The sequence below is a fragment of the Eucyclogobius newberryi genome, unplaced genomic scaffold (genome assembly GCF_026437365.1).
Source record: "Eucyclogobius newberryi isolate DKJ021-1_F unplaced genomic scaffold, fEucNew1.0.hap1 SCAF_10, whole genome shotgun sequence".
Classification (NCBI taxonomy): Eukaryota; Metazoa; Chordata; class Actinopteri; order Gobiiformes; family Gobiidae; genus Eucyclogobius; species Eucyclogobius newberryi.
This window is the reverse complement of record NW_027315724.1, coordinates 767,501-793,675: the sequence shown is the minus strand read 5'-3', so window position 1 is coordinate 793,675 and position 26,175 is coordinate 767,501. Positions and strand designations below refer to the sequence as shown.

Genomic DNA, 26,175 nt, shown 5'->3' with positions numbered 1-26,175 from the left:
CCTCCCTCCTCGCTCCCTCCTCCCTCCCTCCTCCCTCCCTCCTCGCTCCCTCCTCCCTCCTCGCTCCCTCCTCCCTTCTAAACATTGTGAGTGTTTCTTTCCAAAGGCCTTTCCTCTGGAGGTAACTAAGCTCATTTACTGCTCCAGAACAGTCCCAGAGATCGAGAAGGTGAGTGACCAGCAGAGGGCGCACATCTCACTCCTGTTTGCACTTGTTTAAAGTTTTATGTGGAACATGATGTGCAGGTTGTGGAGGAACTGCGGAAGCTGATGGAGTTTTATACCAAACAAACGGGGGAGACCAACAACTTCTTGGCTCTGGCTCTGTCCTCCAGGAAGAACCTGTGCATCCATCCAGAGGTGAGACATGCACTTCTGTCAAATATTCTACTAATATTGAATGCAGCACGTTTGCTTTGCCCTGTTCAGCCTCTAATGTTCCTCTATGGTTTCCATGGCTCCACACGGCTGATCCCAGGTCAGCTCGCTGCGCTTTGGTAAAGAAGTGGACGGGAAGTGTCACAGTTTGACAGCGTCCTACATCCGAGCTCAACGCCACAGCAACCCCACCCTACCTGTGTGCCGCTTCTATGAGGTCAGAACCTACTCACTCCTGCCCTCACTCCTCTGCTCACTCCTCTGCTCACTCCTCTGCTCACTCCTCTGCTCACTCCTCTGCTCACTCCTCTGCTCACTCCTCTGCTCACTCCTCTGCTCACTCCTCTGCTCACTCCTCTGCTCACTCCTTCTCATGGGCGTGTCTCTGCAGGAGTTTGATGCTGTGGGCCGTCAGGTGCCACTTCCTGTGGGTGTTTACAATCTGGACAACCTGAAGGATTATGGACGCAGGAAAGGCTACTGCCCGTACTATCTGGCACGCTACGCAGTACGTACTCTTCACAGTATCTCACTCCCTCATGTGACTGTGGATTAGAAATATGGGTATAATACTGACGTGCCCTGGGGTTCACCTGCAAGAGGTCCTGTCCTTTCCTCCTGTCAGAGGTCCTGTCCTTTCCTCCTGTCAGAGGTCCTGTCCTTTCCTCCTGCCAGAGGTCCTGTCCTTTCCTCCTGTCAGAGGTCCTGTCCTTTCCTCCTGCCAGAGGTCCTGTCCTTTCCTCCTGCCAGAGGTCCTGTCCTTTCCTCCTGCCAGAGGTCCTGTCCTTTCCTCCTGCCAGAGGTCCTGTCCTTTCCTCCTGCCAGAGGTCCTGTCCTTTCCTCCTGTCAGAGGTCCTGTCCTTTCCTCCTGTCAGAGGTCCTGTCCTTTCCTCCTGCCAGAGGTCCTGTCCTTTCCTCCTGCCAGAGGTCCTGTCCTTTCCTCCTGTCAGAGGTCCTGTCCTTTCCTCCTGCCAGAGGTCCTGTCCTTTCCTCCTGCCAGAGGTCCTGTCCTTTCCTCCTGTCAGAGGTCCTGTCCTTTCCTCCTGCCAGAGGTCCTGTCCTTTCCTCCTGCCAGAGGTCCTGTCCTTTCCTCCTGCCAGAGGTCCTGTCCTTTCCTCCTGCCAGAGGTCCTGTCCTTTCCTCCTGCCAGAGGTCCTGTCCTTTCCTCCTGCCAGAGGTCCTGTCCTTTCCTCCTGCCAGAGGTCCTGTCCTTTCCTCCTGCCAGAGGTCCTGTCCTTTCCTCCTGCCAGAGGTCCTGTCCTTTCCTGTCCGTCTTGTGTGGCTTTGGTGATTCCCACTGGAGACTGGACTCTCCCCCTGGAACCGTGCTAGCATTAGCATTGTTAGCTTTTAAGGACGTCAGTTTCCCTCCGAGGTTAAAGTCCTTCAGTTTTATTTGTTTAGTTCTGGAAGCATCAGCTCCTCGTCTTTTCCAGGTTTCATCTCTTACAGCGTCTTGCATCTGGGTTTGTGGTCCTGAGGAGATCTTAGAGGCAAATATTGGTAGCACGGCAACTACTCAGTCTGTGCCATAATAATATTTTATTAAAATGTATTAACTTGCAATATACAACTAGAAATGGAAAATGTGTGATAACAATTGTCTGCCCTTTAAACCGGCGATGGTGCTGTGTCTAAACTCAAGCAGCTCAAACTGACTGCACTGAGTGTAGTCTGTGTATTCTGCTGTGGACCTCAGTGTGTAAAGGACTGGTCATCTATCCACTGTCCCTTATACACCAGAAAATACACTTCTCATAAACAAATTGCCTCTGGGATTGACCCCAAGCTCGGTTGTAGTGGGCCCTGTCTTACGTAAGAATCCTCGCTGTCATTCAACCGCTCATATTGAAATGGACAATGGACATGTGTCATATTTAGGAAACTGTTCTGTCCTTTTTAGATCCTCCACGCCAACATTGTGGTGTACAGCTACCACTATCTCCTGGACCCTAAGATTGCAGACCTGGTGTCCAAGGAGCTGGCAAAGACATCAGTGGTGGTGTTTGATGAGGCTCATAATATAGGTAAGAGCTGTGTGTATATTGTATATACTGTTCTGGCCCCACTTTATACTTCACATCATTCTTATATATGAACTGAGATGGGGACAAATTCCATTTAAGGGTGATATATTATGATGCAAAATCCACTTAAGTCCTGTTATCCAAGTTATAATTGTATGTTTTATGAAAGTGCTACGGGGCAATAGACAAGCAGTTTGGTGCCAAAAGATCAAACTGTTGGAGCGATTGTTAGAACATGGAAGAGGCTAAAGATGATGTCACTCTCCCTCGGGCGTGAGCTCCATGAAGATCTCACCTCAGACGTGAGCTCCATGAAGATCTCACCTCAGACGTGAGCTCCATGAAGATCTCACCTCAGACGTGAGCTCCATGAAGATCTCACCTCAGACGTGAGCTCCATGAAGATCTCACCTCAGACGTGAGCTCCATGAAGATCTCACCTCAGACGTGAGCTCCATGAAGATCTCACCTCAGACGTGAGCTCCATGAAGATCTCACCTCAGACGTGAGCTCCATGAAGATCTCACCTCAGACGTGAGCTCCATGAAGATCTCACCTCAGACGTGAGCTCCATGAAGATCTCACCTCAGACGTGAGCTCCATGAAGATCTCACCTCAGACGTGAGCTCCATGAAGATCTCACCTCAGACGTGAGCTCCATGAAGATCTCATCTCAGACGTGAGCTCCATGAAGATCTCACCTCAGACGTGAGCTCCATGAAGATCTCACCTCAGACGTGAGCTCCATGAAGATCTCACCTCAGACGTGAGCTCCATGAAGATCTCACCTCTTGGGGCTCAATGATGATAAGAAAGGTGAGGAATCAGCTCAGAACTACAGGAGGAGCTGGTCAATGACCAGAAGAGAGCTGGAACCACAGGTTCACAGGTTACTATGGTAACACACTACATCGTCATGGTTTAAAATCATGCATCGCACAGAAGGTTCTCCTGCTTAAGTCAGCACATGTCCAGACCTGTCTGAAGTTTGACCATCAGGATGATCCAGAGGATCATGGGAGAAAGTCATGTGGTCAGAGGAGACAGAAATAGAGCTTTTTGGTATAAATTCAACTCACCGTGTTTGAAGGAAGAAGAAGGATGAGGACCATCCCAACTGTGAAGCACGGGGGAGGAAACATCATGCTTTGGGGGAGGAACCATCACGCTTTGGGGGAGGAACCATCAGGCTTTGGGGGAGGAACCATCACGCTTTGGGGGAGGAAACATCACGCTTTGGGGGAGGAACCATCACGCTTTGGGGGAGGAACCATCAGGCTTTGGGGGAGGAACCATCACGCTTTGGGGGAGGAACCATCACGCTTTGGGGGAGGAACCATCACGCTTTGGGGGAGGAACCATCAGGCTTTGGGGGAGGAACCATCAGGCTTTGGGGGAGGAACCATCAGGCTTTGGGGGAGGAACCATCAGGCTTTGGGGGAGGAACCATCAGGCTTTGGGGGAGGAACCATCAGGCTTTGGGGGAGGAACCATCAGGCTTTGGGGGAGGAACCATCAGGCTTTAGGGGAGGAACCATCAGGCTTTAGGGGAGGAACCATCAGGCTTTGGGGGAGGAACCATCAGGCTTTGGGGGAGGAACCATCAGGCTTTGGGGGAGGAACCATCAGGCTTTGGGGGAGGAACCATCAGGCTTTAGGGGAGGAACATGATTTCCAGATCAGCTTTTTTAGATTCTGTCTCTCAAAATGGAAATGCGCCTAAGATGAACATTTCAGATCTCCAGAATTCCTTAAGTGGGAGAACTTGCAAAATTGCAGGGTGTTCAAATACTTATTTTCCTCTCTGTAGTTCTCGTGTGTACTTTGAACTTACACTCTGTTTCATGTACTTTGATTGTTTTAGACAACGTGTGCATTGATTCCATGAGTGTGAACATCACCAGGAGAACTCTTGACCGTTGCCAGAGCAACGTGGACACACTGCACACCACCATCCAGAAGTACGGCTCAGGAGGTCCCTCTGCTGGCCTGTTCAGCAAGTGACGCCCTAAAAAGAACACTCCCTTATGAACACTCCCTTCTTATGAACACTTCCATCTTATGAACACTCCCTTCTTATGAACACTCCCTTCTTATGAACACTCTCTTCTTATGAACACTCCCTTCTTATGAACACTCCCTTCTTATGAACACTCCCTTCTTATGAACACTCCCTTCTTATGAACACTCCCTTCTTATGAACACTCCCTTCTTATGAACACTCCCTTCTTATGAACACTCTCTTCTTATGAGAACTCTCTTCTTATGAACACCCCCTTCTTATGAACACTCCCTTCTTATGAACACTCCCTTCTTATGAACACTCCCTTCTTATGAACACTCCCTTCTTATGAACACTCCCTTCTTATGAACACTCCCTTCTTATGAACACTCTCTTCTTATGAGAACTCTCTTCTTATGAACACTCCCTTCTTATGAACACTCCCTTCTTATGAACACTCCCTTCTTATGAACACTCCCTTCTTATGAACACTCCCTTCTTATGAACACTCCCTTCTTATGAACACTCTTCTTATGAACACTCCCTTCTTATGAACACTCCCTTCTTATGAACACTCTTCTTATGAACACTCCCTTCTTATGAACACTCTTCTTATGAGAACTCCCTTCTTATGAACACTCCCTTCTTATGAACACTCCCTTCTTATGAACACTCCCTTCTTATGAACACTCTCTTCTTATGAGAACTCTCTTCTTATGAACACTCCCTTCTTATGAACACTCCCTTCTTATGAACACTCCCTTCTTATGAACACTCCCTTCTTATGAACACTCCCTTCTTATGAACACTCCCTTCTTATGAACACTCCCTTCTTATGAACACTCCCTTCTTATGAACACTGACATTCGTACTTTATTACTTGTTCCTAAATCAATGCCTCTGCTTTGTAAAGAGAATTGTCCAGACTCAGTTTGCTGTCTGAGTCAATCCATCCAACAGCAGCTTCATTATTCCCATATTTACCCTAAAATCTAAAGAATATTTGTGCAGATTCATTCATTCATAATTGGAGTAAAATGGAGTAAAACCAGAAGCCAAAATGAGAAAGTCTCTGCTTCAGAAAGAGTCCAGACATGTTTATGCTTTAAAAGTGTTCAGAAACCTTCTGTCTTTCTGGAGGCTAAAACCAGTTAAACAAACTGGACAGAATGATGATGGACAGAGGAAAGTGTCTGTAACACTGCGGTGCTGTGTCAGTATAAAGGAGACGGACGCCGCCCGGCTGCAGGAGGAATACCGGCGCCTGGTGCAGGGCCTGAAGGAGGCAAACGTCGCCCGAGAGACCGATGTGTACCTGGCCAACCCCGTGTTACCGGACGAGATCTTAAAAGGTACATGACAGGACACAAAGTAACGTAGAACTTTAGGTATTTGTAAAGGAGGAAGGACACAAACACAGAGGAAGGACACAAACACAGAGGAAGGACACAAACACAGAGGAAGGACACAAACACAGAGGAAGGACACAAACACAGAGGAAGGACACAAACACAGAGGAAGGACACAAACACAGAGGAAGGACACAAACACAGAGGAAGGACACAAACACAGAGGAAGGACACCGAGACAAACACCGAGACAAACACACTGTGACTCATCTCGTAAAGCCAAAGTGAAACTGCAGCGCTCTCATCTTTGTCCTGATTTAATTTTCCTCCAATTCAATGAAGCCCAGTCCACAAAATGTCAATATGAATCCAGCTCAAAGCTTCTTTATAATGATAAAACATTCAAATGAGATCTTCACGTGAGTGTTTAGAAGAGTCGGTGAAGCTGCACCAGATTACGCAATATAGTCACTTCCTGTGCAGTTTATCCTCAACTTTCTGTGCATTAAAACCGTTTATCTGCCCGACCGCACCACAGAGGTCACAGTCTGGACGTAGTTCTCTGCTCGTTTTTCTTTTGTCGTTTTGAAGCGAGTGGTTTTCCTCTGGACAGGAAACAGCAGATGCTCAACTTTAGTTTATTATCATAGAAAGTTTGGGGTCTTTTCTGGCCAGGACAGTTTAGTCTCTGCTCCCAGGGGCCTCTCTTCATGTCTGTGGTCTGTACTTTATGTCTCAGGTTTAGAAATGGTTTGAAGAGTGAACTGGTGCAGCCTGTGGAGGACACAGCAGTGTTCTGTCTCCTGCTGCAGAAACATGAGGCTTTTCCCCAGGGAAGAGGGTTCTAAAGGAGAACCTGCTCTGAGGAGGAGCACTACATGGAAATGTGCTAAAGCAGAGCTGTGAGGAGAGGAGAGCCAACCAGGTGCTAATGGTCAACTAGAGGCGGACGCCACACAAACCCCTGATTTATAAAACACTGCGCGCTGTCCTTCATGCAATATGTACTGGATCAGTCAGTGGACCAGGTGAGACGGGGACCAGGTGAGACGGGGACCAGGTGAGACTGGGACCAGGTGAGACGGGGACCAGGTGAGACGGGGACCAGGTGAGACTGGGACCAGGTGAGACGGGGACCAGGTGAGACGGGGACCAGGTGAGACTGGGACCAGGTGAGACTGGGACCAGGTGAGACTGGGACCAGGTGAGACGGGGACCAGGTGAGACGGGGACCAGGTGAGACGGGGACCAGGTGAGACTGGGACCAGGTGAGACGGGGACCAGGTGAGACGGGGACCTGGTGAGACTGGGACCAGGTGAGACGGGGACCTGGTGAGACGGGGACCAGGTGAGACTGGGACCAGGTGAGACGGGGACCAGGTGAGACTGGGACCAGGTGAGACTGGGACCAGGTGAGACTGGGACCAGGTGAGACGGGGACCAGGTGAGACGGGGACCAGGTGAGACTGGGACCAGGTGAGACGGGGACCAGGTGAGACTGGGACCAGGTGAGACTGGGACCAGGTGAGACGGGGACCTGGTGAGACGGGGACCAGGTGAGACTGGGACCAGGTGAGACGGGGACCAGGTGAGACTGGGACCAGGTGAGACGGGGACCAGGTGAGACTGGGACCAGGTGAGACTGGGACCAGGTGAGACGGGGACCTGGTGAGACGAGGACCAGGTGTGACGGAGACCAGGTGAGACTGGGACCAGGTGAGACGGGGACGCTTCAGACTGGGAGTGATATCTCCTTCTATACTAATGACCTGATTGCAAACCACTCTGAGGAACCCTGATTTGTGGTGGCGACTGGAATCTTGGTGTTGAACCCACATTAGACGTATCAAAGTCGAGGGGCACTGGAGGAGCGATACATCACTAATTCTTCTTTTTAATTTGCTCACCATGATTCATGCCAACATGGTTCATTTTGCCAGGAAATAAGTTTGAGTTCTATGTTTGACATGTCCAGCTTGATTTTTCCCTTTTATAAGACTAAATATAAAAGAATAAATGAAGGAAACTCATTGCATATAAAACAACATTCACTATATTATCTGTTCCAGAGGCCGTCCCGGGAACCATTCGCACAGCTGAGCACTTTGTGGGCTTCTTGAGGCGCTTCATGGAGTACCTCAAGTCTCGCCTGAGGGTGCAGCATGTGGTGCAGGAGAGCGCCCCACAGTTCCTTAAGGACATCTTTGAGAAGGTCTGCATCGACAGGAAGCCTCTCAGGTACGTCTGTAATGAGAGACGCACACTGTGTCAAAAGCGGTTCTTTCTGGTGGTTCTCTCTGGTGGTTCTCTCTGGTGGTTCTCTCTGGTGTTTCTCTCTGGTGGTTCTCTCTGGTGGTTCTCTCTGGTGGTTCTCTCTAGTGTTTCTCTCTGGTGGTTCTCTCTGGTGGTTCTCTCTGGTGGTTCTCTCTGGTGTTTCTCTCTGGTGGTTCTCTCTGGTGGTTCTCTCTGGTGGTTCTCTCTGGTGGTTCTCTCTAGTGTTTCTCTCTGGTGGTTCTCTCTGGTGGTTCTCTCTGGTGGTTCTCTCTGGTGGTTCTCTCTGGTGTTTCTCTCTGGTGGTTCTCTCTGGTGGTTCTCTCTGGTGGTTCTCTCTGGTGTTTCTCTCTGGTGGTTCTCTCTGGTGGTTCTCTCTGGTGGTTCTCTCTGGTGGTTCTCTCTGGTGGTTCTCTCTGATGGTTCTTTCTGATGGTTCTCTCTGGTGGTTCTCTCTGGTGGTTCTCTCTGGTGTTTCTCTCTGGTGGTTCTCTCTGGTGTTTCTCTCTGGTGGTTCTCTCTGGTGGTTCTCTCTGGTGGTTCTCTCTAGTGTTTCTCTCTGGTGGTTCTCTCTGGTGGTTCTCTCTGGTGGTTCTCTCTGGTGGTTCTCTCTGGTGTTTCTCTCTGGTGGTTCTCTCTGGTGGTTCTCTCTGGTGGTTCTCTCTGGTGTTTCTCTCTGGTGGTTCTCTCTGGTGGTTCTCTCTGGTGGTTCTCTCTGGTGGTTCTCTCTGGTGGTTCTCTCTGATGGTTCTTTCTGATGGTTCTCTCTGGTGGTTCTCTCTGGTGGTTCTCTCTGGTGTTTCTCTCTGGTGGTTCTCTCTGGTGTTTCTCTCTGGTGGTTCTCTCTGGTGGTTCTCTCTGACGAATCATGTTAAACTTGAAGATGAAGCACAAGTGTGTTGTGTGTGTTTGTTGTGTGTTTGTTGTGTGTGTGTGTTTGTTGTGTGTTTGTTGTGTGTTTGTTGTGTGTTTGTTGTGTGTGTGTTGTGTGTGTGTTGTGTGTTTGTTGTGTGTTTGTTGTGTGTGTGTTGTGTGTGTGTTGTGTGTGTGTTGTGTGTGTGTTGTGTGTTTGTTGTGTGTTTGTTGTGTGTTTGTTGTGTGTGTGTTGTGTGTGTGTTGTGTGTGTGTTGTGTGTTTGTTGTGTGTGTGTTGTGTGTGTGTTGTGTGTTTGTTGTGTGTTTGTTGTGTGTGTGTTGTGTGTGTGTTGTGTGTGTGTTGTGTGTTTGTTGTGTGTGTGTTGTGTGTGTGTTGTGTGTGTGTTGTGTGTGTGTTGTGTGTTTGTTGTGTGTGTGTTGTGTGTGTGTTGTGTGTGTGTTGTGTGTTTGTTGTGTGTTTGTTGTGTGTGTGTTGTGTGTTTGTTGTGTGTTTGTTGTGTGTTTGTTGTGTGTTTGTTGTGTACGTGGTCAGGTTCTGTGCTGAGCGGCTGCAGTCGCTGCTCCGGACGCTGGAGATCAACGACATCGCCGACTTCTCCGCTCTCACTCTCATCTCTAACTTTGCCACTCTTGTCAGCACCTACAGCCAAGGTGAGTCAGGCAGGGGTCAGGGAGGGGTCAGGCAGGGGTCAGGGAGGGGTCAGGGAGGGGTCAGGCAGGGGTCAGGGAGGGGTCAGGGAGGGGTCAGGCAGGGGTCAGGGAGGGGTCAGGGAGGGGTCAGGGAGGGGTCAGGCAGGGGTCAGGGAGGGGTCAGGGAGGGGTCAGGCAGGGGTCAGGGAGGGGTCAGGGAGGGGTCAGGCAGGGGTCAGGGAGGGGTCAGGGAGGGGTCGCGCATGTCTTTTGAGCCTCTGTTAGTACGTTATTAAGATCCCTTTTTATTTGTTTTCATCCTCTCACTCTGTGTTCTCTCATCCTCACTCTGTGTTCTCTCATCCTCACTCTGTGTTCTCTCATCCTCACTCTGTGTTCTCTCATCCTCACTCTGTGTTCTCTCATCCTCTCACTCTGTGTTCTCTCATCCTCTCACTCTGTGTTCTCTCATCCTCTCACTCTGTGTTCTCTCATCCTCTCACTCTGTGTTCTCTCATCCTCTCACTCTGTGTTCTCTCATCCTCTCACTCTGTGTTCTCTCATCCTCACTCTGTGTTCTCTCATCCTCACTCTGTGTTCTCTCATCCTCACTCTGTGTGTTGGGTACTTACAAAATCAATATTTCTCTGTATTGTGGCTGCTGATAGTTTTATTGTGAAAGGGCCAGAAAGCGTAGCCCTCATGCACTGGAGAAGAAGCATGTGACCTCAGAAGAATATGACATATTCAGATCATATTCAGAGTGAAACACTAGTATGAGGAGCGGCCTGAGCTTATGTAAGTGGAAATCTGCAAAAATAACACTAAAAATAACCCGAATGTAGAGATTTGTATGAAAAGCCAGAAGTTTCAAAATGATCAGTAAAACTATTAAATCAACTTCAAAATTTGACTTATGCACAATTAGACCGTCCAGAGTCAAGAGTTAGAATGTTCTGGAACTGCCACATCCTCATAAATACAATCAACATTTCTTCATTGATTTGTGTCAATTCACTCTTTATATTCACAACATGTATTTAACCATCATAAAAACACATTATATGTATGTATTGCATGTACTGCGTGTGCTGCGTGTACTGCGTGTACTGCGTGTGCTGCGTGTACTGCGTGTGCTGCGTGTACTGCGTGTACTGCGTGTGCTGCGTGTACTGCGTGTACTGCGTGTACTTCGTGTACTGCGTGTACTGCGTGTGCTGCGTGTACTGCATGTACTGCATGTACTTCGTGTGCTGCGTGTACTGCGTGTACTGCGTGTACTGCGTGTACTGCGTGTGCTGCGTGTGCTGCGTGTACTGCGTGTGCTGCGTGTACTGCGTGTACTGCGTGTGCTGCGTGTACTTCGTGTACTTCGTGTACTGCGTGTACTGCGTGTGCTGCGTGTACTGCGTGTACTTCGTGTGCTGCATGTACTGCGTGTACTGCGTGTACTGCGTGTACTGCGTGTGCTTCGTGTGCTGCGTGTACTGCGTGTACTGCGTGTGCTGCGTGTGCTGCGTGTACTGCGTGTACTTCGTGTGCTGCGTGTACTGCGTGTACTGCTTGTACTGCGTGTACTGCGTGTACTGCTTGTACTGCGTGTACTGCGTGTGCTGCGTGTGCTGCGTGTACTGCGTGTACTGCTTGTACTGCGTGTACTGCGTGTACTGCGTGTACTGCGTGTACTGCTTGTACTGCGTGTACTGCGTGTACTGCGTGTGCTGCTTGTACTGCGTGTACTGCGTGTGCTGCGTGTACTTCGTGTACTTCGTGTACTGCGTGTACTGCGTGTGCTGCGTGTACTGCGTGTACTTTGTGTACTTCGTGTGCTGCGTGTACTGCGTGTACTGCGTGTGCTGCGTGTACTGCGTGTGCTGCGTGTACTGCGTGTACTGCGTGTACTGCGTGTACTGCGTGTGCTGCGTGTACTGCGTGTACTGCGTGTGCTGCGTGTACTGCGTGTACTGCGTGTACTGCGTGTGCTGCGTGTACTGCGTGTACTGCGTGTGCTGCGTGTGCTGCGTGTACTGCTTGTACTGCGTGTGCTGCGCGTGCTGCGCGTGCTGCGTGTACTGCGTGTGCTGCGTGTACTGCGTGTGCTGCGTGTGCTGCGTGTACTGCTTGTACTGCGTGTGCTGCGTGTGCTGCGTGTGCTGCGTGTACTGCGTGTACTGCTTGTACTGCGTGTACTGCGTGTGCTGCGTGTACTGCGTGTGCTGCGTGTGCTGCGTGTACTGCGTGTGCTGCGTGTGCTGCGTGTACTGCGTGTGCTGCGTGTGCTGCGTGTGCTGCGTGTACTGCTTGTACTGCGTGTGCTGCGTGTGCTGCGTGTGCTGCGTGTGCTGCGTGTACTGCGTGTGCTGCGTGTGCTGCGTGTACTGCTTGTACTGCGTGTGCTGCGTGTGCTGCGTGTGCTGCGTGTGCTGCGTGTACTGCTTGTACTGCGTGTGCTGCGTGTGCTGCGTGTGCTGCGTGTGCTGCGTGTACTGCGTGTGCTGCGTGTGCTGCGTGTGCTGCGTGTACTGCGTGTACTGCGTGTGCTGCGTGTACTGCGTGTGCTGCGTGTACTGCTTGTACTGCGTGTGCTGCGTGTACTGCGTGTGCTGCGTGCGCTGCGCACGCAGCGTGCTTGTGCTGCGTGTGCTGCGTGTGCTGCGTGTGCTGCGTGTGCTGCGTGTGCTGCGTGTGCTGCGTGTGCTGCGTGTGCTGCTTGTACTGCGTGTGCTGCGTGTGCTGCGTGTACTGCGTGTGCTGCGTGTGCTGCTTGTACTGCGTGTACTGCGTGTGCTGCGTGTACTGCGTGTGCTGCGTGTGCTGCGTGTGCTGCGTGTGCTGCGTGTACTGCTTGTACTGCGTGTGCTGCGTGTACTGCGTGTACTGCGTGTGCTGCGTGTGCTGCGTGTGCTGCGTGTGCTGCTTGTACTGCGTGTGCTGCGTGTACTGCGTGTGCTGCGTGTGCTGCGTGTACTGCGTGTGCTGCGTGTGCTGCGTGTGCTGCTTGTACTGCGTGTGCTGCGTGTACTGCGTGTGCTGCGTGTGCTGCGTGTGCTGCGTGTACTGCGTGTACTGCGTGTGCTGCGTGTGCTGCGTGTACTGCGTGTACTGCGTGTGCTGCGTGTACTGCGTGTGCTGCGTGTGCTGCGTGTACTGCTTGTACTGCGTGTGCTGCGTGTACTGCGTGTACTGCGTGTGCTGCGTGTACTGCGTGTACTGCGTGTACTGCGTGTAGGTTAAGGTGATACAGATGTAGTTACAGAAGTGTCTCTGTTGAAGGCTTCACCATCATCATTGAGCCGTTTGAAGATCGCACACCGACCAGTGCTTCACTTCAGGTCCGTCTCCTCTGCTCCTCTGACCTCTGCTCCTCTGACCTCTGCTCCTCTGACCTCTGCTCCTCTGACCTCTGCTCCTCTGACCTCTGCTCCTCTGACCTCTGCTCCTCTGACCCCCTCCTGCTCCTCCACTTCTCCATCTCTGCCCCTCCCCCTACTCGCCAGCTCCTCTTCTCTTCCGCCTCTCTTGCAACTCTCCTGCTCCTCCCTTTCTTTACCCTGCTTATCTCCCATGTTATGTCTCTCCTCCTCCTCCCCCTGCTCCTCCTCCCCCTCCTCCTCCTCCTCCCCCTGCTTCTCCTCCTCCTCCTCCTCCTCCTCCTCCTCCTCCTCCCCCTGCTTCTCCTCCTCCTCCCCCTGCTTCTCCTCCTCCTCCTCCTCCCCTGCTCCTCCTCCTTCCCCTCCTCCTCCCCTCCTCCTCCTCCTGCTCCTCCCCCTCCTCCTCCTCTGCTCCTCCTCCTCCCCCTGCTTCTCCTCCTCCTCCCCCTGCTCCTCCTCCCCCTCCTCCTCCTCCCCCTGCTTCTCCTCCTCCTCCTCCTCCCCTGCTCCTCCTCCTTCCCCTCCTCCTCCCCCTGCTCCTCCTCCCCCTCCTCCTCCTCCTCCTCCTCCCCCTGCTTCTCCTCCTCCTCCTCCACCTCCTCCTCCCCCTGCTCCTCCTCCTCCTCCTCCCCCTGCTCCTCCTCCTCCTCCTCCACCTCCTCCTCCCCCTGCTCCTCCTCCTCCTCCTCCTCCACCTCTTCCTCCCCCTGCTTCTCCTCCTCCTCCTCCTCCTCCTCCTCCTCCCCTGCTCCTCCTCCTTCCCCTCCTCCTCCCCTCCTCCTCCTCCTGCTCCTCCCCCTCCTCCTCCTCTGCTCCTCCTCCTCCCCCTGCTTCTCCTCCTCCTCCCCCTGCTCCTCCTCCCCCTCCTCCTCCTCCCCCTGCTTCTCCTCCTCCTCCTCCTCCCCTGCTCCTCCTCCTTCCCCTCCTCCTCCCCCTGCTCCTCCTCCCCCTCCTCCTCCTCCTCCCCCTGCTTCTCCTCCTCCTCCTCCCCTGCTCCTCCTCCTTCCCCTCCTCCTCCCCCTGCTCCTCCTCCTCCTCCCCCTGCTCCTCCTCCTCCTCCTCCACCTCCTCCTCCCCCTGCTTCTCCTCCTCCTCCTCCTTCCCCTCCTCCTCCCCCTGCTCCTCCTCCTCCTCCCCCTGCTCCTCCTCCTCCCCCTCCTCCTCCTCCTCCCCCTCCTCCTCCTCCTCCTCCTCCTCCTCCTCTGGTGTTACATCACATATAGACCTCTGTCTGCAGCTGCATGGATCCTTCCATCGCCATCAAACCCGTGTTTCAGAGGTTCCAGTCGGTCGTCATCACCTCGGGGGTAAAACTCACACCTCCTGTTTTTCATGTGACGGCTTTAAAGGATTATCTCATCTCATCTCATCTTATAACCCTCTTCACAAAGTCAAAATAACATAACTGAGTTAATGGAATGGAATACACAGCTTTTTTAATTAGGCCCGAGCGCCACAAGCTGGCGAGAGGCCTATTAGTCTCGTAAGGCCGTGCGAAGCACGGCTGCGAAAGTGCGCACGTAGTGCGCACGAAATCGAGCGCGAAGCGCTCGCCCACTTCCAAACACTCACTAACGCACTCCTCCACTCATGCACGCCCCGTGCATACTAATTAGTAGTAGGAAAATGGAACATTACCGTTGTAAACGGGCGAAGCCCGTGCAAAAGTTCGCACTAAACGAGCAGGTCGTCATCCCCATATAAAGCACTCATTTGTGCTCACAAATACGTTTCATCTCTTGCATGTTCCGTTCATATAAACATGTGATGCAAAAATTTAACATTATTACTGTATAGAGGGCCAAAAACACAAAGTGGGCGGAGCCCACTCAAAATTATCGAAAGTACCCGTCAGTGACCAGGGACCCACACCATGAGGTAGGAAAGCGCGAGCTTTCCAATGCGAAAACATTGTTTTCGCATTGGAATATTCTTCTTTCTTTCTTCTTCTTCTCGGGACCAACCCCCCTATTTTTCACCCAGTGAACATTGACAAAAAGTCACAAAAATTTACACACCTCTAAAAATTGTGCCTCCTTACATTCTGGCTATCTCCCTGTTCTAAAATTTAAAAAAATGTGCGTGTCAGCGCCCCCAAATGTACCAAAAATGCATTAAGATAGAAAATCTCCAAAAAAAATCTGATCGTAGAATCATGAAATTTGGCGCAGAGGTAGATGGTGACAAGAGAAGTAAAATATATTATTACGGCAACGCCGTCCGCCCAACCAAATGTCGGCCATATTGCTTCAAAAATGGCTAAACATGACTTCGGAGTTTTTCCAAACGTCGTACTTTTACGAACTCCTCCCAGGGCGTTGGCCCTAAAAAGCTGAAATTTGGTGAAAATGCTACTGAGGAGTGGGACATCAAAAGTTATCCAAATTACATTGATACCTCTCACGGTCTCGGTGCGGCGAAGCCGCAAACTGTAGCAAAAATTTCAGAAATCTCCCAAATTTTACATTTCTGCGCAGATAAAGTCCGAATTGCGTCAAATTAGAATCAGTTGTTAAACTCTTTGCCCTAAACCTACTTGAAGTGAAATAAAATAATTTGGAGCCACAGCGCCCCCTACAGATTTTATATGGAGGTTAAATGTTTAGTTTTGCGAAATTATATGAAATTTGACACACAACTCAATTTTGGCCCCGTCAAAAAAGTCAATGAGACCCATGTCATAATTGTTACGTCGTTGCCGTAGCGATGACCGAAACCTTCCATGTTATTCCAATGGGGAAATCGCCAGAACATGTTTACACTTTAGACTTTCACAAACTCCTCCCCCTCAGGGCGTCAGCTGAAATTTGGTGAGACTCATCTTCAGGACCATCAAAAGGTATCCACATTTTTATTCAAAAAGTCACGGTCTCTGTGCCGCACATTTTGCCAAGAATTCAAAATAAAATTGCTTTTTGATGGTAAAACAAAGGGGAGAAGATGTGACAGTGTCACAGATTCAGCAGTAGATGTAATAAAAGGACAATTGGGGCGCGTTAGCGCCCCCTCCTCTTGCGGCGTAGCGGCGGTGGTGTGGCGAGGGCCGATCATTGCCGCTTGCGGCTTTAATTATTATTATTATTATTATTATTATTATAGACCAATCACTCAACTAAACCCATTGCATTATGGTCTTTTCTCCACCTTTACTTGAACCCTGCGTGTGGACTCAGACACTGTCTCCTCTGGACATCTATCCTCGTATGTTGGACTTCAGGCCCGTTACCATGGCGTCCTTCACCATGACACTGGCGCGGACCTGCCTCTGTCCCCTGGTAAGTGCCTTTGACCCCTGGTACGTGCCTTTGACCCCTGGTACGTGCCTCTGACCCCTGGTACGTGCCTTTGACCCCTGGTACGTGCCTTTGACCCCTGGTACGTGCCTTCGACCCCTGGTACGTGCCTTTGACCCCTGGTACGTGCCTTGACCCCTGGTACGTGCCTTTGACCCCTGGTACGTGCCTTTGACCCCTGGTACGTGCCTTTGACCCCTGGTACGTGCCTCTGACCCCTGGTACGTGCCTTTGACCCCTGGTATTTGCCTTGACCCCTGGTACGTGCCTTTGACCCCTGGTACGTGCCTTCGACCCCTGGTACGTGCCTTTGACCCCTGGTACGTGCCTTTGACCTCTGGTACGTGCCTCTGACCCCTGGTACGTGCCTTTGACCCCTGGTACGTGCCTTAACCCCTGGTACGTGCCTCTGACCCCTGGTACGTGCCTCTGACCCCTGGTACGTGCCTTTGACCCCTGGTAAGTGCCTTTGACCCCTGGTACGTGCCTTTGACCCCTGGTACGTGCCTTTGACCCCTGGTACGTGCCTTGACCCCTGGTACGTGCCTTGACCCCTGGTACGTGCCTTTGACCCCTGGTACGTGCCTTTGACCCCTGGTACGTGCCTTTGACCCCTGGTAAGTGCCTTTGACCCCTGGTACGTGCCTTGACCCCTGGTACGTGCCTTGACCCCTGGTACGTGCCTTGACCCCTGGTACGTGCCTTGACCCCTGGTACGTGCCTTTGACCCTTGGTACTTGCCTTTGACCCCTGGTACGTGCCTTTGACCCCTGGTATGTGCCTTAACCCCTGGTACGTGCCTCTGACCCCTGGTACGTGCCTTTGAGCCCTGGTACGTGCCTTTGACCCCTGGTACGTGCCTTGACCCCTGGTACGTGCCTTGACCCCTGGTACGTGCCTTGACCCCTGGTACGTGCCTTTGACCCTTGGTACGTGCCTTGACCCCTGGTACGTGCCTTGACCCCTGGTACGTGCCTTGACCCCTGGTACGTGCCTTTAACCCCTGGTACGTGCCTTTGACCCCTGGTACGTGCCTTTGACCCCTGGTACCTGCCTTTGACCCCTGGTACCTGCCTTTGACCCCTGGTACGTGCCTTTGACCCCTGGTACGTGCCTCTGACCCCTGGTACGTGCCTCTGACCCCTTGTACGTGCCTTTGACCCCTGGTACGTGCCTTTGACCCCTGGTACGTGCCTTGACCCCTGGTACGTGCCTTTGACCCCTGGTACGTGCCTTTGACCCCTGGTACGTGCCTCTGACCCCTGGTACGTGCCTTTGACCCCTGGTACGTGCCTTTGACCCCTGGTACGTGCCTTTGACCCCTGGTACGTGCCTCTGACCCCTGGTACGTGCCTTTGACCCCTGGTACGTGCCTTAACCCCTGGTACGTGCCTCTGACCCCTGGTACGTGCCTTTGACCCCTGGTACGTGCCTCTGACCCCTGGTACGTGCCTCTGACCCCTGGTACGTGCCTTGACCCCTGGTACGTGCCTTTGACCCCTGGTACGTGCCTTTGACCCCTGGTACGTGCCTCTGACCCCTGGTACGTGCCTTTGACCCCTGGTACCTGCCTTTGACCCCTGGTACGTGCCTCTGACCCCTGGTACGTGCCTTTGACCCCTGGTACGTGCCTCTGACCCCTGGTACGTGCCTTTGACCCCTGGTACCTGCCTTTGACCCCTGGTACGTGCCTCTGACCCCTGGTACGTGCCTTTGACCCCTGGTACGTGCCTTTGACCCCTGGTACGTGCCTCTGACCCCTGGTACGTGCCTCTGACCCCTGGTACGTGCCTTTGACCCCTGGTACGTGCCTTTGACCCCTGGTACGTGCCTCTGACCCCTGGTACGTGCCTTTGACCCCTGGTACCTGCCTTTGACCCCTGGTACGTGCCTTTGACCCCTGGTACGTGCCTCTGACCCCTGGTACGTGCCTCTGACCCCTGGTACGTGCCTTTGACCCCTGGTACCTGCCTTTGACCCCTGGTACGTGCCTTTGACCCCTGGTACGTGCCTTTGACCCCTGGTACGTGCCTCTGACCCCTGGTACGTGCCTCTGACCCCTGGTACGTGCCTTTGACCCCTGGTACCTGCCTTTGACCCCTGGTACGTGCCTTGACCCCTGGTACGTGCCTTGACCCCTGGTACGTGCCTTTGACCCCTGGTACGTGCCTTGACCCCTGGTACGTGCCTTTGACCCCTGGTACGTGCCTTTGACCCCTGGTACGTGCCTCTGACCCCTGGTACGTGCCTCTGACCCCTGGTACGTGCCTTTGACCCCTGGTACGTGCCTTTGACCCCTGGTACGTGCCTTTGACCCCTGGTACGTGCCTTGACCCCTGGTATTTGCCTTGACCCCTGGTACCTGCCTTTGACCCCTGGTAGGTGCCTTGACCCCTGGTACGTGCCTTGACCCCTGGTACGTGCCTTTGACCCCTGGTACGTGCCTTGACCCCTGGTACGTGCCTTTGACCCCTGGTACGTGCCTTTGACCCCTGGTACGTGCCTCTGACCCCTGGTACGTGCCTCTGACCCCTGGTACGTGCCTCTGACCCCTGGTACGTGCCTTTGACCCCTGGTACGTGCCTTTGACCCCTGGTACGTGCCTTTGACCCCTGGTACGTGCCTCTGACCCCTGGTACGTGCCTTTGACCCCTGGTACGTGCCTTTGACCCCTGGTACGTGCCTCTGACCCCTGGTACGTGCCTTTGACCCCTGGTACGTGCCTTTGACCCCTGGTACGTGCCTTTGACCCCTGGTACGTGCCTCTGACCCCTGGTACGTGCCTTTGACCCCTGGTACGTGCCTTTGACCCCTGGTACGTGCCTTTGACCCCTGGTACGTGCCTTTGACCCCTGGTACGTGCCTCTGACCCCTGGTACCTGCCTTTGACCCCTGGTACCTGCCTTTGACCCCTGGTACGTGCCTCTGACCCCTGGTAAGTGCCTTTGACCCCTGGTACGTGCCTTTGACCCCTGGTACGTGCCTTTGACCCCTGGTACCTGCCTTTGACCCCTGGTACGTGCCTTGACCCCTGGTACGTGCCTTGACCCCTGGTACGTGCCTTTGACCCCTGGTACGTGCCTTGACCCCTGGTACGTGCCTTTGACCCCTGGTACGTGCCTTTGACCCCTGGTACGTGCCTCTGACCCCTGGTACGTGCCTTTGACCCCTGGTACGTGCCTTTGACCCCTGGTACGTGCCTTTGACCCCTGGTACGTGCCTTTGACCCCTGGTACGTGCCTCTGACCCCTGGTACCTGCCTTTGACCCCTGGTACCTGCCTTTGACCCCTGGTACCTGCCTTTGACCCCTGGTACGTGCCTTTGACCCCTGGTACGTGCCTTTGACCCCTGGTACGTGCCTTTGACCCCTGGTACGTGCCTCTGACCCCTGGTACGTGCCTTTGACCCCTGGTACCTGCCTTTGACCCCTGGTACGTGCCTTTGACCCCTGGTACGTGCCTTTGACCCCTGGTACGTGCCTCTGACCCCTGGTACGTGCCTCTGACCCCTGGTACGTGCCTTTGACCCCTGGTACGTGCCTTGACCCCTGGTACGTGCCTTTGACCCCTGGTACGTGCCTTTGACCCCTGGTACGTGCCTTTGACCCCTGGTACCTGCCTTTGACCCCTGGTACGTGCCTCTGACCCCTGGTACGTGCCTTTGACCCCTGGTACCTGCCTTTGACCCCTGGTACGTGCCTTTGACCCCTGGTACGTGCCTTTGACCCCTGGTACGTGCCTCTGACCCCTGGTACGTGCCTCTGACCCCTGGTACGTGCCTTTGACCCCTGGTACGTGCCTTTGACCCCTGGTACCTGCCTTTGACCCCTGGTACCTGCCTTTGACCCCTGGTACGTGCCTTGACCCCTGGTACGTGCCTTGACCCCTGGTACGTGCCTTTGACCCCTGGTACGTGCCTTTGACCCCTGGTACGTGCCTTTGACCCCTGGTAAGTGCCTTTGACCCCTGGTACGTGCCTTGACCCCTGGTACGTGCCTTGACCCCTGGTACGTGCCTTGACCCCTGGTACGTGCCTTGACCCCTGGTACGTGCCTTTGACCCTTGGTACTTGCCTTTGACCCCTGGTACGTGCCTTTGACCCCTGGTATGTGCCTTAACCCCTGGTACGTGCCTCTGACCCCTGGTACGTGCCTTTGAGCCCTGGTACGTGCCTTTGACCCCTGGTACGTGCCTTGACCCCTGGTACGTGCCTTGACCCCTGGTACGTGCCTTGACCCCTGGTACGTGCCTTTGACCCTTGGTACGTGCCTTGACCCCTGGTACGTGCCTTGACCCCTGGTACGTGCCTTGACCCCTGGTACGTGCCTTTAACCCCTGGTACGTGCCTTTAACCCCTGGTACGTGCCTTTGACCCCTGGTACGTGCCTTTGACCCCTGGTACCTGCCTTTGACCCCTGGTACCTGCCTTTGACCCCTGGTACGTGCCTTTGACCCCTGGTACGTGCCTCTGACCCCTGGTACGTGCCTCTGACCCCTTGTACGTGCCTTTGACCCCTGGTACGTGCCTTTGACCCCTGGTACGTGCCTTGACCCCTGGTACGTGCCTTTGACCCCTGGTACGTGCCTTTGACCCCTGGTACGTGCCTCTGACCCCTGGTACGTGCCTTTGACCCCTGGTACGTGCCTTTGACCCCTGGTACGTGCCTTTGACCCCTGGTACGTGCCTCTGACCCCTGGTACGTGCCTTTGACCCCTGGTACGTGCCTTAACCCCTGGTACGTGCCTCTGACCCCTGGTACGTGCCTTTGACCCCTGGTACGTGCCTCTGACCCCTGGTACGTGCCTCTGACCCCTGGTACGTGCCTTGACCCCTGGTACGTGCCTTTGACCCCTGGTACGTGCCTTTGACCCCTGGTACGTGCCTCTGACCCCTGGTACCTGCCTTTGACCCCTGGTACCTGCCTTTGACCCCTGGTACGTGCCTCTGACCCCTGGTACGTGCCTTTGACCCCTGGTACGTGCCTCTGACCCCTGGTACGTGCCTTTGACCCCTGGTACCTGCCTTTGACCCCTGGTACGTGCCTCTGACCCCTGGTACGTGCCTTTGACCCCTGGTACGTGCCTTTGACCCCTGGTACGTGCCTCTGACCCCTGGTACGTGCCTCTGACCCCTGGTACGTGCCTTTGACCCCTGGTACGTGCCTTTGACCCCTGGTACGTGCCTCTGACCCCTGGTACGTGCCTTTGACCCCTGGTACCTGCCTTTGACCCCTGGTACGTGCCTTTGACCCCTGGTACGTGCCTCTGACCCCTGGTACGTGCCTCTGACCCCTGGTACCTGCCTTTGACCCCTGGTACCTGCCTTTGACCCCTGGTACGTGCCTTTGACCCCTGGTACGTGCCTTTGACCCCTGGTACGTGCCTCTGACCCCTGGTACGTGCCTCTGACCCCTGGTACGTGCCTTTGACCCCTGGTACCTGCCTTTGACCCCTGGTACGTGCCTTGACCCCTGGTACGTGCCTTGACCCCTGGTACGTGCCTTTGACCCCTGGTACGTGCCTTGACCCCTGGTACGTGCCTTTGACCCCTGGTACGTGCCTTTGACCCCTGGTACGTGCCTCTGACCCCTGGTACGTGCCTCTGACCCCTGGTACGTGCCTTTGACCCCTGGTACGTGCCTTTGACCCCTGGTACGTGCCTTTGACCCCTGGTACGTGCCTTGACCCCTGGTATTTGCCTTGACCCCTGGTACCTGCCTTTGACCCCTGGTAGGTGCCTTGACCCCTGGTACGTGCCTTGACCCCTGGTACGTGCCTTTGACCCCTGGTACGTGCCTTGACCCCTGGTACGTGCCTTTGACCCCTGGTACGTGCCTTTGACCCCTGGTACGTGCCTCTGACCCCTGGTACGTGCCTCTGACCCCTGGTACGTGCCTTTGACCCCTGGTACGTGCCTTTGACCCCTGGTACGTGCCTTTGACCCCTGGTACGTGCCTCTGACCCCTGGTACGTGCCTTTGACCCCTGGTACGTGCCTTTGACCCCTGGTACGTGCCTCTGACCCCTGGTACGTGCCTTTGACCCCTGGTACGTGCCTTTGACCCCTGGTACGTGCCTTTGACCCCTGGTACGTGCCTCTGACCCCTGGTACGTGCCTTTGACCCCTGGTACGTGCCTTTGACCCCTGGTACGTGCCTTTGACCCCTGGTACGTGCCTTTGACCCCTGGTACGTGCCTCTGACCCCTGGTACCTGCCTTTGACCCCTGGTACCTGCCTTTGACCCCTGGTACGTGCCTCTGACCCCTGGTAAGTGCCTTTGACCCCTGGTACGTGCCTTTGACCCCTGGTACGTGCCTTTGACCCCTGGTACCTGCCTTTGACCCCTGGTACGTGCCTTGACCCCTGGTACGTGCCTTGACCCCTGGTACGTGCCTTTGACCCCTGGTACGTGCCTTGACCCCTGGTACGTGCCTTTGACCCCTGGTACGTGCCTTTGACCCCTGGTACGTGCCTCTGACCCCTGGTACGTGCCTTTGACCCCTGGTACGTGCCTTTGACCCCTGGTACGTGCCTTTGACCCCTGGTACGTGCCTTTGACCCCTGGTACGTGCCTCTGACCCCTGGTACGTGCCTTTGACCCCTGGTACCTGCCTTTGACCCCTGGTACCTGCCTTTGACCCCTGGTACGTGCCTTTGACCCCTGGTACGTGCCTTTGACCCCTGGTACGTGCCTTTGACCCCTGGTACGTGCCTCTGACCCCTGGTACGTGCCTTTGACCCCTGGTACCTGCCTTTGACCCCTGGTACGTGCCTTTGACCCCTGGTACGTGCCTTTGACCCCTGGTACGTGCCTCTGACCCCTGGTACGTGCCTCTGACCCCTGGTACGTGCCTTTGACCCCTGGTACGTGCCTTGACCCCTGGTACGTGCCTTTGACCCCTGGTACGTGCCTTTGACCCCTGGTACGTGCCTTTGACCCCTGGTACCTGCCTTTGACCCCTGGTACGTGCCTCTGACCCCTGGTACCTGCCTTTGACCCCTGGTACGTGCCTTTGACCCCTGGTACGTGCCTTTGACCCCTGGTACGTGCCTCTGACCCCTGGTACGTGCCTCTGACCCCTGGTACGTGCCTTTGACCCCTGGTACGTGCCTCTGACCCCTGGTACGTGCCTTTGACCCCTGGTACCTGCCTTTGACCCCTGGTACCTGCCTTTGACCCCTGGTACGTGCCTTGACCCCTGGTACGTGCCTTTGACCCCTGGTACGTGCCTTGACCCCTGGTACGTGCCTTTGACCCCTGGTACGTGCCTTGACCCCTGGTACGTGCCTTTGACCCCTGGTACGTGCCTTTGACCCCTGGTACGTGCCTTTGACCCCTGGTACGTGCCTTGACCCCTGGTACGTGCCTTTGACCCCTGGTACGTGCCTTTGACCCCTGGTACGTGCCTTGACCCCTGGTACGTGCCTTTGACCCCTGGTACGTGCCTTGACCCCTGGTACGTGCCTTTGACCCCTGGTACGTGCCTTTGACCCCTGGTACGTGCCTTGACCCCTGGTACGTGCCTTTGACCCCTGGTACGTGCCTTGACCCCTGGTACGTGCCTTTGACCCCTGGTACGTGCCTTTGACCCCTGGTACGTGCCTTGACCCCTGGTACGTGCCTTGACCCCTGGTACGTGCCTTTGACCCCTGGTACGTGCCTTGACCCCTGGTACGTGCCTTTGACCCCTGGTACGTGCCTTGACCCCTGGTACGTGCCTTTGACCCCTGGTACGTGCCTTTGACCCCTGGTACGTGCCTTTGACCCCTGGTACGTGCCTTGACCCCTGGTACGTGCCTTTGACCCCTGGTACGTGCCTTGACCCCTGGTACGTGCCTTTGACCCCTGGTACGTGCCTTGACCCCTGGTACGTGCCTTTGACCCCTGGTACGTGCCTTGACCCCTGGTACGTGCCTTTGACCCCTGGTACGTGCCTTTGACCCCTGGTACGTGCCTCTCTCCCCTGGTACGTGCCTCTGACCCCTGGTACGTGCCTCTGACCCCTGGTACGTGCCTTTGACCCCTGGTACGTGCCTTGACCCCTGGTACGTGCCTTGACCCCTGGTACGTGCCTTTGACCCCTGGTACGTGCCTTGACCCCTGGTACGTGCCTTTGACCCCTGGTACGTGCCTTTGACCCCTGGTACGTGCCTTGACCCCTGGTACGTGCCTTTGACCCCTGGTACGTGCCTTGACCCCTGGTACGTGCCTTTGACCCCTGGTACGTGCCTTTGACCCCTGGTACGTGCCTTGACCCCTGGTACGTGCCTTTGACCCCTGGTACGTGCCTTTGACCCCTGGTACGTGCCTTTGACCCCTGGTACGTGCCTTTGACCCTGGTACGTGCCTTTGACCCCTGGTACGTGCCTTTGACCCCTGGTACGTGCCTTGACCCCTGGTACGTGCCTTTGACCCCTGGTACGTGCCTTGACCCCTGGTACGTGCCTTTGACCCCTGGTACGTGCCTTTGACCCCTGGTACGTGCCTTTGACCCCTGGTACGTGCCTCTGACCCCTGGTACGTGCCTCTGACCCCTGGTACGTGCCTCTGACCCCTGGTACGTGCCTTTGACCCCTGGTACGTGCCTTTGACCCCTGGTACGTGCCTCTGACCCCTGGTACGTGCCTTTGACCCCTGGTACGTGCCTTTGACCCCTGGTACGTGCCTTTGACCCCTGGTACGTGCCTCTGACCCCTGGTACGTGCCTTTGACCCCTGGTACCTGCCTTTGACCCCTGGTACCTGCCTTTGACCCCTGGTACGTGCCTTTGACCCCTGGTACGTGCCTTTGACCCCTGGTACGTGCCTCTGACCCCTGGTACGTGCCTCTGACCCCTGGTACGTGCCTTTGACCCCTGGTACGTGCCTTGACCCCTGGTACGTGCCTTTGACCCCTGGTACGTGCCTTGACCCCTGGTACGTGCCTTTGACCCCTGGTACGTGCCTTGACCCCTGGTACCTGCCTTTGACCCCTGGTACGTGCCTTTGACCCCTGGTACGTGCCTCTGACCCCTGGTACGTGCCTCTGACCCCTGGTACGTGCCTCTGACCCCTGGTACGTGCCTTTGACCCCTGGTACGTGCCTTGACCCCTGGTACGTGCCTTTGACCCCTGGTACGTGCCTTGACCCCTGGTACGTGCCTTTGACCCCTGGTACGTGCCTTGACCCCTGGTACGTGCCTTTGACCCCTGGTACGTGCCTTTGACCCCTGGTACGTGCCTTGACCCCTGGTACGTGCCTTTGACCCCTGGTACGTGCCTTGACCCCTGGTACGTGCCTTTGACCCCTGGTACGTGCCTTTGACCCCTGGTACGTGCCTTGACCCCTGGTACGTGCCTTTGACCCCTGGTACGTGCCTTTGACCCCTGGTACGTGCCTTGACCCCTGGTACGTGCCTTTGACCCCTGGTACGTGCCTTTGACCCCTGGTACGTGCCTTTGACCCCTGGTACGTGCCTTGACCCCTGGTACGTGCCTTGACCCCTGGTACGTGCCTTTGACCCCTGGTACGTGCCTTTGACCCCTGGTACGTGCCTTGACCCCTGGTACGTGCCTTTGACCCCTGGTACGTGCCTTGACCCCTGGTACGTGCCTTTGACCCCTGGTACGTGCCTTTGACCCCTGGTACGTGCCTTTGACCCCTGGTACGTGCCTCTGACCCTGGTACGTGCCTTTGACCCCTGGTACCTGCCTTTGACCCCTGGTACGTGCCTTTGACCCCTGGTACGTGCCTCTGACCCCTGGTACGTGCCTCTGACCCCTGGTACGTGCCTTTGACCCCTGGTACCTGCCTTTGACCCCTGGTACCTGCCTTGACCCCTGGTACGTGCCTTTGACCCCTGGTACGTGCCTTGACCCCTGGTACGTGCCTTTGACCCCTGGTACGTGCCTTTGACCCCTGGTACGTGCCTTGACCCCTGGTACGTGCCTTTGACCCCTGGTACGTGCCTTGACCCCTGGTACGTGCCTTTGACCCCTG

The 26,175-nt window shown here is 54.9% G+C and overlaps 1 protein-coding gene across 1 annotated transcript in view; it reads left to right on the top strand.

Annotated features, from left to right (window-relative positions):
- ercc2 (excision repair cross-complementation group 2) overlaps positions 1-26,175 on the top strand; it is a 39,091-nt gene that overhangs the window by 6,816 nt on the left and 6,100 nt on the right. Inside the window, 13 exon segments of the mRNA XM_072459836.1 lie at positions 107-169; positions 247-360; positions 479-595; positions 770-886; positions 2,282-2,405; positions 4,270-4,366; positions 5,626-5,759; positions 7,826-7,994; positions 9,435-9,553; positions 12,806-12,845; positions 12,847-12,864; positions 14,141-14,210; positions 16,077-16,178. Coding sequence (XP_072315937.1) covers positions 107-169; positions 247-360; positions 479-595; positions 770-886; positions 2,282-2,405; positions 4,270-4,366; positions 5,626-5,759; positions 7,826-7,994; positions 9,435-9,553; positions 12,806-12,845; positions 12,847-12,864; positions 14,141-14,210; positions 16,077-16,178 — 1,284 coding nt within the window.